The following is a 13,129-nucleotide window of genomic DNA, read 5'->3' as shown; positions in this document are numbered from 1 at the left end:
TCCCAATGGTGGCCAGCACTTCGCTTCTTTACTTTTTAAGAGAATCAGTACCTCATGAAAGACTCATGAGGAAATTAGAAAGTCATGCGATAGGATGTAATGTTCTATCGTGGATTAAAAACTGCTTACAAGATAGAAAGCCGAACATAGGGTTAAATAGTCAGTTTTCTGAATGGAGAATGGAGAAGGGGTCTGTGCTGGGACTTCCGCTTTATAATATATGTATAAATGATCTAGAGATGGGAATAACTGGTGAGATAATTAAATTTGCTGATGACAAAAATGTGTTCAAAGTTGTTAAATTGCAAGAGGACCTTACTAGCAATAGTAGAGTTATTTTGGTTTTCAGTAGTTACAGTATGTGACATAGAGGCGTATGACTTTAGGCAGCCCATTTTGATTTTTTTTTTAATTTATTGAGCTTCAAGTTAATAAAAATGAAACTTTGATTCATCAAGTTTATTAAAAGTTTCAAGTTTATTAAAAATTTAATTAATCGCTTATTCAAAATTCTAAGCGATGTACAAAAAACTAGTAAAATTACAAATTTCTGGGGGAAACAAAGCAAATGAATACGACTAACCTGACAAAACATATTAAACAAAAGGAAGAAATGGGGAAAGAAATACAGGTTGTTGATAGTAAATAAGACAAGTAGAAGAAAATAAACAATAGGAAGGGTGAGAACGGTGGGCTTCAAATAAATTAGAATGAAAACCTAATGTTCAAAGGTTTATTAACAGACTACAAACTGTGAGGGTATTTCTATAACATGGTGTCCAGATTTAGGAGCTGATTCTCCAAATGGTGTCTCAATTGTAGGCAGCGGTAGACCTCCTACTGCCTTCTCACTAGCCAATTGGGATGCATATATTTTTTAAAAATGTGTGAAGACGCACACCTATATTTCAGGTGTGCGTAGCATATCTACGGAGATGTGTAGAGATGCTTAAGCATACCCAAGGTCACCAGGAAGTGACCTTGGGCAGGCTTAATCGGTGGTATATGTATCCGTAGAAGGAAGACAGAAGCCTGAAATGTAGGCCTGCAAAATGCTGGCCTACATTTCCCAGTGCTGAAAGTTAGACGCCGCTTGCCTGGAATGTACTGGAAAGGATGCAACATAGGAGGAGCCTTAGGTGTCTGGACTAATCAGAGTCTTAGGCCCCTCCCTGGCGCATCCAGTTGGTGCATCCAGGGAGGGGCCTAAGACTTTTCTTTATAGACTTGTATTAGTACAAGTGGCCAATAGTATACCTACATTTAAGTTGCAATCTCTTACAACAGATATAAAGCTAGTAGATTGCAAAATAATGAGCATAAATTATAGTAGTCTAGAATCTATTGGGTCAATATTGAGTGCAATTTAACCAATCATAAATCACCTGTCTGGGGCTAAACACTAATGTTCAGTGGCACTTAACCAATTAGGACTGAATTCTATATATTGTGCTTAAAAATCTGATGCTGAATAAAGAACTTAAAGTGGTTTATAGAATAACACATATGCCTGGGAATCGCGACTAAACTTAGCCATGGCCATTTACACCAATTAAAATGTGTTGCAAATGCCTGCGCCTAAATTTAGGTGTAGATATCCTTATTCTATAATTATATTCAAAACTTAAAGTAACGCTTCCAATTCACCCGCCCATTTCCTCACCCGCCCATTTCCTCACCCACTTTATTGACTCACATAAAATTTAGGCCTGGATTAACATGCATAACCTTTAATCGATTCTAATTAACACTGATAATTGCATGTTAAAATGCCAATAGGTGCTAATTAGCTTGTTCAATTAAATTGTGCATGCAATTTTTAGCACTTTTATAGCATTAGGAGATTAGTGCCACTGAAAATAACCAGTTATTGCCAAACTGCAAACCAATAATTTGGGGGGCATTCCGGGAGCAGAGTCGGTACTTAATCAGCCAATTTTTCCACATAAGCAGGACCACATAAAAGTCAGTCCTATCTTTATGCAGTGTAGAGAATGACACGGTGACACAATTCATCACGTTCTTGTCCCCATGGATAACCGTGGGAAACCATCCCATGTCATTCTTTGGTGTCTATATTGACCTCAGTCCTTCTACACCAGCATTCTTTAATGCAAGGCTTGAGGGTCAGTGGTTGTGCCCATTCATACTCTGATTCTTCCCTCTCTCCTTAAAGAATGACATGGAGATAGTTTCCCATGGTTATCTGTGGGGACGGGAACAGTGATAAATGTGTCACCGTGACATTCTCTAATGCGGTGCCTCGTAGCAGGTTAAATGCTGGATATCACGTTTAACTGGCTCTGAGTTAGCTGACTCAGGAAACCTGGAATTTCAGTACCGAGGCCTAGCATAACCTGGCATTGAATTTCCAGGTTTTATGCCAGTGGCAGTCAGCAAAACGCTATTGCTGCTTGCTGAATATTGGGATTTGTTTGTGTGCCCTAGACCTGTATCGCCGTAAGTGCACCCATTTGAATACCCACCTGTAAAGTATGTGACTTAAAATATTTGTATATATTTCTATTCTGGCTATGCATTAATCAATGATTATTTACTTATGTATATATCTACTTAACATGCCTAATTGAATAGAATATGGGCATTTACACACATTCCTGCCCCTTAAAACTAGTGTCTCCTTATAGAATTACACTTTGTAAGGGCAATTCTATAATCCATGTGCTCACATTTATGCAATCTTTATGTATCTAAAACACATATATATGCTAGTCTGGTGCCTAAGCTTTATTATCAAACACCCACTTATACATATTTGGAAGGGGGTTGTACACAGATGGAGCATGAGTGGAGCATGTGCAGATCTCACAGAATATGATTATGGTTATCTTTATTTGATATACCACCTTTCTTCTGCGGATACCAAAGTGGTTTACAATACATTGAACAGTAAGCAGATACTCTAAGTAGTTTCCCTATCTACCCCAGCGGACTCACAATCTAACCATGGTACCTGGAGCAATGGAGGGTTAAGTGACTTGCCCAGGGCTCTGGGACTGAACCCATAACCTCAGGGTGCTGTATGTTACCTGAATCCCTGTCGCATTTAATCATCTGCACTTATTTCAGATCTATGGATAATGTAAGTGCAAGTGCCTAAATTTTAGGCATATTGATAGCCGGTTATTGCTAGTATTCTATAATGGAATCTAGGTGCCTGGATTCCTTTTATTGAATAGGCTCCTACTGTGTACCTTCCTGGCATCTCATTGGAGGCTCCTCAGTTATAGAATTGCCCCTTATCCCCTGGAATCTATATGTGGCACCCAGAATTGCATCGGAAGAAACATGTGGGGAGGGAACTGTACACATCAACCTGTGATGGTGTTGAGTTTCAAAGCAGCAAGGCAATTGACCCTGATTGCTCCACATAAAAGACACGAGGCTAAAAACAAGAGGCTTGTGGAGAGTTGATGTCCAAGATGATGGCTTTATTGAAACAAATAAATAATCCACATAAAAACATCTAGGGCCTGAACCACTGGAAACATTTGGACCCAGTGCGGTCCGTGTTTTGACACAATTGTCTTCTTCAGGGGTCCCTATTGGCCCTATAGACAAACTTGTTGATTAAAACGATAATCTCTATGCTAAGACGACAAGCTCAAAGTTTCAAATCATTTATTAGATACAACACATATACAAATAAATATCAGTCCATACAGTATATCCTAGACTATCTTGTAAATCCTTTCTAATCCTTTTGGACTCTCTCTCTACTTTTTTCCTTCTGTTATTCACCGTGGGGTTCTTGGCTCTGTTATTTGTGTTTACACCCAGAATTCCATGCCCAAGATGCATATGCAGATTAATTATGTAACTATCCAATTATTAATTGGTGCTAACTAATTGTCTGTATCTCATTTGTTTAATTATTATGTATGTTACTTTGTAACCCGTTCTGAGCTCTCTGGGGAGGACGGGATATAAAACGAATTAAATAAATAACCACCAATTATTGATAATTGGCATTCATTACAATTTGCGTGCATATCTGACTGTGCACTATTCTATAAGGTTTAGTGCAGGGGTGTCCAACCTTTTGGCTTCCCTGGGCCGCATTGTCTGATAAAATGTTTCTGGGGCTGCACAAACGCACAAACGGGAGCCGGCAAGACAGTAAACACCCAGGGGCAAAACACTGCATCGCCCTCGACCGGGGCCACACAAAATACTTCACTGGGCCGCAAATTGGACACCCCTGGTTTAGTGCATAACTAGAGCATTACTTAAAATGGGGGAGAGCATGGCCATGGGTGTGACAAAAAGTTGCCTGCAAATTAATAGAATATGGCCTCATCGCACCTAGTTTGGATACCAGCATTTGCACCAGGTTTCAGCATGTGTAAATTTAGCACCTAAAGTTAGGGCGCAGGAGTCGGCATGTAAAATGCTTTTATAAAGAGTGGGCACTCTTTATAGAATCCAGCTTAGCACTAATTTTTTTGCCACCAAATTTTGAGCGCCATTTACTGATCCAGTCCTATATGTCTATTCTGTTATTGTCATCATTGCTCTTGTTTCATTAGTCTTTATTGAGATGAAAATAATCAAGAGTTGGATTTGAAGGTTGTACAGTATTTGCTAGTAATTTAATATATATTGCTATTAATTAGTATAATAATCCCTCTATGCTGAGCTGAGATCAACTAACATTTTGCCTTAAATACCATTCTGAGCATTGGGTCTGTAGAATTAAGAACTCATGTTTATTAATGATTGCTACTCTCTGCTTTCTCACTTCTCCCAATCTCCATTGAGGATCATTGCATTATGTTTGTTTTCTGTCCTTTTTACAGATTCAGTATATACAAGCCTTACCAGGAGATTCTTTGACTTTGGAACATGCAGCTTTTGTTGATGTATATGGTTTCTTAGCCACACCAAAAACTTGGAAACAGAAATCATCTTTGGTTTGGCGTCTTGGCCCCACTTACTTATTTGAGGAAACTGTTGCATTGGAGTCTCTGCAAATGATTAACCGACTTGGCCCAAGCTATTGTGGAAATTTTCAGGCTGTGCAAATTTATGGTATGTTAAATTTTGATCTGTTTAACAGGACACAGTGCCGACTTCTTAATGGACATCTGTTCATTTATAAAATATACATATGTAAAAAACAGGGCTCCATTAATGCAGGCCTTTGTCGCTGATATATTACTTATCTACAGTACAATGTAGAAAGAAAAAGCTGATGGAGATGGAAATATGATTTCAGATTTAGCTGCAGTGTACAATATAATGGAACAGTGCGTACATATATCAGAGCAAGGGATAAAGAAGTCACATCCCATTTAATGAAGAAGCTTCTTAACTAAAGTATACTGTTATCTTCAATTATTAAACAGGCAGACAGAGCCTTTACATTGGAGTTATTGATTTCTGGTTGTTCAAGTGAGTGGTTCATGCTCCTCAGGGCTGAAAGGTCAGCTCCCACTGGAATGAGTCAGAATTAATCTATCTGCTAAAACTCTAGCATAAAGTGAAGGCATATTTTCATCTCAGAGAAAGAGCAAATACTGTTATGTACCTAGCAAAGTTATTTCTTTCTAAATGGATGTTTTGCGATCATATGATCATTCTCCTTCTTTTCTCATGGCTTAGTTGAGTGCTCTTTCTTTATCCTTGAACTATTGTAATGATACGTAGCTGAACATTGTCTCTTGAATCTTACACTGATTTTTTTTTTTATGCCTCTTTTTATTTCTTTGGGGTATTCAAGTATATGTCTTGCCCTCTGTCTTTTCACTCTCTTGAATTCAATGGATTTTAACCATTGGAAGGAAAAGGTATGGTAGCCGTGTTGGTCAACTTTTAAAGGTTAATGTACAGAAATAAAACATAAAAAGGAAAATATGATGATACATTTTGGACCTGATTCTATAAACAGCGCCTAGCAGCGTCTACTTTGTAGGGGCCACTTTGCGTGGTTGTCAATCAACTGCTAGGCATCCTTTATAATAGTGAATTGCAAACTATGTGCCGTAGCAAGATTGCAGGTGTTCCGTGAGTCACTGGCACCAGTTGACTTCCTATGGAATGTGCCTCTCGCAGAGAGAGGCACGGCCTGTAGACAGTCAGCCGGTGCCTCTCCTCCTATCCACGCCTCTCCTATTGAGCAGCCCTCCCCCCCCCACACACACACACATTGGCAGCTCAGGGGCTGTCTGCAGGGCCTTCGCGCGTGTGATGTCACGTCATGCATGTGACATCATTGTATAAATGTCTGCACACTTCTAGGTACCCTTCAGTCGCGGCCCACTGTTTAGCATGGCGCAGTTCCGGATAGTTTGCAAGACACTGCTTTATAGAATACCACCTAGTGAGGTAGGCACCAGCCCATTAGGCCAGGTTTTACTTGGCCTAATTTACCAGTGCCTAACTCGGATACCTTGTGATACCTAGGTCAACCACACCTGCTCTCCACCCTAACCACATCTACTTTTAAGGTAGGCATCCTAAGAGTTCTGCGCAGAACTCTTTATAGATAATTTATTTAATTTTTTGATTGACCAAAAACCAGTGTAGTTAATTATCACTAAATAAACCAACCCCAGTGGTGTATATAAACCAGTAATATAATAGAAAAAATTCTACTACCACTTGTGTAGAGAAGTGCATTCACTGTATAACTTTTCTTATATAACTTTTTTACTTTTTTACTTTGATACTTAATGGGAAAAGGCCTCAGAAATGGAGCCTATGCACAGTCATAGACTGAATTGATCGAATTAATCAGCGTAGTTGTCCCGCTCCTTGCTCCAGTCATTGGTCAATAAAAACCCGTATATTTAAATTAAGTTTAGGTATTCGAATGTTTCAATCTTCTTCTGTTATAATAAGTTATTAGTTATATATTACTTGGAAAATTAACTTATGTAAAACTTCCTCAACCATATTTCTACATTTTCTTTTTACATTTTCTTTTTTATCACTCTTGTATCGTATATCACTTGTTACATGCACAACTCTATATTCACTGAAAAAAGTGATTCTTTTGTGACTTAGCTTAACACAGTAGTAGGATGCCACATATAGATGCCAACACGGCCAGCGTTTCGCGGAGCTGTCAAAAACCGCTGCGTCAGGGCTGGATTCAAGGCATTCCAAAAAAGATTTCCTATAGCAAAAAGTTTTAAATTATTCTTCTTGTCTAACAAGACCAAACAGCAATCACAAAACCATAGTTACTTACTGCACTGTGTTATTCCATCAACTGTTTTCAGATTTCTGAGGCCTTTTCCCGTTAAGTATCAAAGTAAAAAAGTTATATAAGAAAAGTTATACAGTGAATGCACTGCTCTACACAAGTGGTAGTAGAATTTTTTCTATTATATTGCTAGTTAATTATCACACCAAGTAAGCCAATTAAAAAAACAGTAGAGCTTGGATTCCAAAGTTATGTATCACTAACTGTTCTTGATTAAAGCACCTAGTGGCATGGAATGTAAGTATCCTATATAGAATCTGGCCCTTGTTGAGTAGCTTTCGAAGGTAATCTTCTTCTTCCGATCAGAAATAAGCAAATGTTGTTTGCCAATAATAGTGTGCTCTATTTGGAAAGTGTGTATGTGGTTTGCACATGTGTGATGGTCTATTCATGCCCACACTATTGGTAAAATGTGTGCACTTCAGGGCCCTTATACTATGCTGTGGCAAAAGTGGCCTTAGTGGATCCTTGAGTGGATTTTCACTGTGCACTTTTTTGCCATAATAGTAAAATGGCTGATTTTCCATTTTTTGTATGGACTAATGTTGCCATTAATAAAAATTACCAGGGGAACACTTACCACCACCTATTTAATAGGCAGTAAGGACTTATATGTAATAATGTGCTGTCTAGTTAGTGCATAGTAATGTAGCTGTGTTGATTAGTGCAGGAATGCCCTCTGACAGGCTCCCCTCCGAAAAAAAAGGCAGTGCACCATTTTAAGCTGCATTGGGCGGGCATTAGCACCTAACATACCTTAGTAAGAGGGACCCTTTATGCAGAGAACACTACCCTGGATTCTGTATAGATCACCCAAATTTAGGTTTGGATCACAGATCTGCACATAAACTAATTAGTCATGCGCTAGCAATCAGTTATTGGAGTCAAGTAGCACTTAATTGGAAGTAATTAGGAGTTGCGCAAATCAGCCTTACGCCTAGATTTCATAGTATGCAACTCCAAAGGGGGGCATGGGTAGGTTGGATATTCCCAGAAATTAAGCATGATGTTATAGAATACCTGAATTTGCACACCTAACTGCCATCAGGTGGGTGCCAACATTTGCACCAGTCTTTGGCAGGCATAAATGCGATTGTCCAAAGTTAGGCATGAACAGGTAGATTCTGTATAGGACACCGATTGCAGCAGCTGCCTAAAAGGCGACTGAGAATCGCACACCAGCGTCCTATACAGAATCGTGTCAGCCCTAACAGACAGACATCTAACCCTGCCTAACACTCCCCCCTCCCTGATTCTCTAACCGGCGCCCATGTCACAGGTGCTGGTTACAGAATCACACCTTCCCATCAGCTGATTGCGGCAAGAGAATCCCTGATCAGCTTCGGGGAATTCTACTGGTTCAGCTGATAAGGGGAAAAATACTCATACCGTGATCATCTGTGCGGCTGTGGCTCCCTGACATCGGGAGGAGGGATTGCCCACTCCCTCCTGCCGTAACCCCCGACTCTCCCTCCTCCCTCCCCTTGAAGTCCCCTGGCAGGAGGAATGCCCACTCCCTCCTACTGGAATCCCCCCCCGGAACTTCCAACCCCATCCCCCAAACTGACGACACCCCAATCAGAGTCTTAGGCTATGCCCATTGCATCCCCATTGCATCCCATGATGCACCGGGAAGAAGGCCTAAGCCCCTGATTGGCCCAGGTTCCTTAGGCCCCTCCGAACTCCCTCCATTTTGAAGAGGCAAGCTTGCTGGCCAGAGCTAGTAAGCATCTCTCCAGTTGGATTTTCACCTACAAAGGTACGGGGGATGGAGGATGTTGGGTGGTGTCAGTGGGGGGGCTTTGGGCTTGAAAGTCTAGAGGCTTGGGAGGAGTTTTGGGTGGATCTGGAAGGGGGTGTAATCGGTTGTGGGGGTTTGGAAGTTCCAGAGGGGGTTCCGGCAGAAGGGAATAGGCACCCCTCCTGCTGATGTTGGAGAGGGGGGTCCCCTGTCGCAGCCGCTCAGCTGATTGCGGCAGAGGTATTTCCCCTGATCAGCTGATCCAGCAGGATCCTGCCAGCTCAGCTGATGGCAGATTCCCTTGACGCAATCAGTTTGGCCAGCCGCGTCTAGTTTTTGAAATGTAGGCCAACATTTTGCTGGCCTATATTTCAGGTGTCTGTCGCAGTCCAAGGGAGATGTCTAGGGCTGCTTAAGCTCATCCAAGGCCACTTCCTGGTAAACTATGCCCAGGCCCAGCCTTGGGTGAGCTTAAGTGTCCCGACGCATCTCCCTCGACTGTGACAAACACCTACAGTGTATGCGGCCTGCCTTAGGGTTGTTGTTTTTAAAAATGTGCATCCTGATTGGCTGCTAGACAGTGGTAGGACACCTACCACTGCCTACAATCTGGACGTCCATTATAAAATCAGGCCTGAAATGTGCATGAAGCTAGTATTCTATGAAGGACACTCTGCACAGAGCACCCTTTATAGAATACCAGCTTTGCATAGATCATCCCAATGTCTAACTTTGGGCAACATTAATGGAATGTAACCCTATTTGACCATTATACTGTACTGTAAGTAGTTTATAGTTCATAGTTTATTAAAATTTGATAAAACGCTTCTCCTGGAATACAAAGCGTTGTACATTAAAAATTTAAATATAAATAGGGAACAAACAACAAATAGTAAACATAGACTATTCACGACTGACATACTTGGTTGGGGTTGTGATATGAGAACAATAGGAAAAAAGGAAGGAACTACAATTTAGTAAGAAAAAGCACATAAAAGGGAGGTACAGTAGGGAAGATATGACAGTTTAAGTGATAATAAAGCGAATATATATATGTAATAAATCAATTGTAGGCATCTTTAAAAAGAAAGCATTTTAAGCTACTTTTGAATTTATCCAAGTTTTGTGTAGCTCTGAGGTGTAAGGGAAGAAAATTCCAAATTGAAGGGGCAGTAACTGAGAAAATAAGAGTACGACGGGTGCCAATTATTTTTAAGGACGGGACTTAAGAGAGTTTTGTGAGGCTGATCTTAAGGTGGTTATATGGAATCAATAGTCTATCTATAAATGCAGGAGCATTAGTCTATAAAGTTTTGAAAGTTAGAAGAGCAATTTTATAGGTAATGTGATATGGGATAGGCAACCAATGAGCTTTCTTTAACAAAGGGGTGACGTGATTGAATTTTGATGATTTTGATGGCCGTATTTTGTATGAGTTGAAGGCGCCTAATATTTTTTTGATACAACCCTTTATATAATGAGTTGCAATAATCGATTTTGGATATTATATGGAGTGAATTATGATATTAAGAGAATTTGAGTCGAAGAGGGACCAAAGACCTTATCATCCTAAGTTTGTAGAAGCAGTTTTTGACCAAAGCACTGATTTGTGGAGGAAATGAAAGTTTATTATCAATGATGACACCTAATATTTTGGTCGATGGAGTAGTTTCAAGAGGGATATTGTCAATGGAAACTGGTGCGACTAACTGTAAACTTTCTTTCCATGGGAAAAGAACAGTACTTGTTTTTGAGATGCTTAAAGAAAGCATATTTAAATTTAGCCAATCATAAATTTTAGCTAATTTAAAGTTAATGGTGGCAATATCATTTAAGTTAGTGGGGTCAATGGTGTGAAGAAGTTTAAGGTTGTCGGCATAAGCATAGACAGAAAAACCGATCGATTGACTGAGAGTTATATGTGTGTATATCAGCAGCATACATAGATTTTGAAGGAAGAATAAACTGGATGTGGTTTGAAAATATACAATTATTCCATATTTTACAACAACAATTCACATATAGTTGGGAAAATTTCCATGTCTGCATTTACATCTTGCTTGGATTAACACATAACTGTAAGCTACCTTTTTGTCTGGACCAAGGCTTTGGAAGAAAACTTGAGGAGGAAATTGTGCTCTGTGGTTAAAAACTACCTTGAAATGCAAAACAGTTGATTTTTGGAGCTTGGCTCCATTTGCCAAATTTTCTGCTTACTCGTACACCTGTAAGTAAAAAAAATATATATACAGTATATCACTTCCTTTACATGCAAGTGATGCTACTCTTTTATTGAATGTTTTCTTTTGTAAAATGCTGACTTTTAATGTCTCACAGTAAGGAAAAAAAATATATATATATATGTATATATATATATTTTTTCCTTGGGTCAATACATATTTTATAAATGGCTCTACTTTCATATTCTGTACAAATTTAAACTATAAATGCATCAAAATTCAGGAAATTGCTTTCATTGATCTGTTGAAAGGAACACTGTTCTCAAAAGCTAGTTGAAAATTAAGCTAGTCTGGCAAGAAGGATCATCTGCAATTTACTTCTAGAATGTTCTTTTTACAAACTCAAAAACTAAAATGTATTGTTTTAGGGGACTATTTTCTGAAAGAACCAATTCTCAAGCCACTTGTGTCTGAAGAGAAGATTTCATTTGGAATCAACGCTGAGAACTCATCTCTCTGCACCATCATGGACATAAAAACATTTTACAATGAAGTTGATAGTCGTCTGATAGCAAATGAGGTATCAACATTTCCTTTTAACAAAAAACAATTCTCTGACTTTGAGAAGATGTGAAGATCTATTAAATTATCCTCTATTCCATAATAAAACTATGGGGTCCTTTTATTAAGGCACGCTAACTGATTTAGCGCTTGCTAAAGATTAGCGTGCGCTAAATGCTAAGTCATCCATTATATTCTATGGGTGCCTTAGCATTTATCACAAGCTAAATCAGTTAGTGTTCCTTAATAAAAGTACACTTCCCCCTCCCCATTCGCGGTTTCGGTAATCACGATTTCACATATTCGCGATTTTTTGGGAAGGGGAAAAAAGAAAAAAAAAAACATCGTTAAGTCTTCCCCCTGGCATCCCGGCCTTACCTGGTGGTCTAGCGGGCTTTCGGGGCAGGAGCGATCTTCCTACACTCCTGCCCTGTGCAGATCACCATTAGGAAGTAGGGAGTCTCGAGAGACTACAGGAACTCACAGCAGCCATTTTCTAATGGCGATCTGCACGGGGCAGGAGCGTAGGAAGATTGCTCCTGCCCCGAAAGCCCGCTAGACCACCAGGTAAGGCCGGGAAGGCGGGAGGGAGGTGGGGGTGGGTCAGAGCCGGATATTCACGGTTTTTCGCCATTTGCGGTCCGGCTCTGCCCCTATCCCCCGCGAATCCGGAGGGAGAAGTTTACCCCTATGAGATGTTTGAGTAAAACTCACCATAATCCTTGTAGATTCCTAGGGTCCTCCTTCCTTGTACTCTATGGCTTGCATTTCATGGATTTCAAATTGATTTTCTATTATTGAAGTACATTATGGATTATTTATCAATTTCGTTTACTTGATCATTCTGCTTAATTGTTTTGGCCTTTAATGGGACATAATTGCTATGATCTACTAAAGTCAAGTAGTAGCAAATTTAAATCACTGGCTGTTATGTTTCCTAACTTTCTAAGTTGATATAATTTAAGTCAGTAAAAGTTGATATCATTAGGAGAGTGACTTTCTTCTTTTGATGTCATCATCTCAGAGACTAATGTACTAATCCATGAAATTTTCTGTAGGTTAGTGGCCTCTGCATGTGAATATCATTTTCACATGAAGTATTTCCTCCAGAAGAGCTGAAAAAAAGATAATTACACCAGTAGAGGTGTACTTAACTTTGTTTTTGTAAAAAAAAATGAAAAAAAAATGGCTTACACACATTTTCATAGACTGATTTGTAACATAATAGATTATGGGGCTCATAATAATAATAATAAAAAAGTTCAAAAAGTGGTCTAAATTGGTATTTGGATGATCAAAAAAACAGATGTATCTAAAACCAGTTTAGGCCTTTCCCCTGCCTCTGAACACCTAGAGCAAAAAGAGGCATTTTTAGAGGAGGGGAAAGGGTGGGAGGTCAACCTAGACTTAGTCGTA

General features: G+C 39.5%; 1 protein-coding gene across 4 annotated transcripts in view; it reads left to right on the top strand.

The window, feature by feature from the left end:
• WDFY4 (WDFY family member 4) overlaps positions 1 to 13,129 on the top strand; it is a 613,830-nt gene that overhangs the window by 214,053 nt on the left and 386,648 nt on the right. For all 4 annotated transcript variants that reach the window (XM_033941175.1, XM_033941176.1, XM_033941173.1 and 1 more), the window contains exons 20-21: positions 4,821 to 5,052; positions 11,581 to 11,732. In XM_033941175.1, coding sequence (XP_033797066.1) covers positions 4,821 to 5,052; positions 11,581 to 11,732 — 384 coding nt within the window. The remainder of the gene's footprint in view (positions 1 to 4,820; positions 5,053 to 11,580; positions 11,733 to 13,129) is intronic.

The sequence above is a fragment of the Geotrypetes seraphini genome, chromosome 4 (genome assembly GCF_902459505.1).
Source record: "Geotrypetes seraphini chromosome 4, aGeoSer1.1, whole genome shotgun sequence".
NCBI lineage: Eukaryota > Metazoa > Chordata > Amphibia > Gymnophiona > Dermophiidae > Geotrypetes > Geotrypetes seraphini.
The sequence above is the reverse complement of the archived record's forward strand: the minus strand, read 5'-3'. Positions and strand labels throughout refer to the sequence as shown.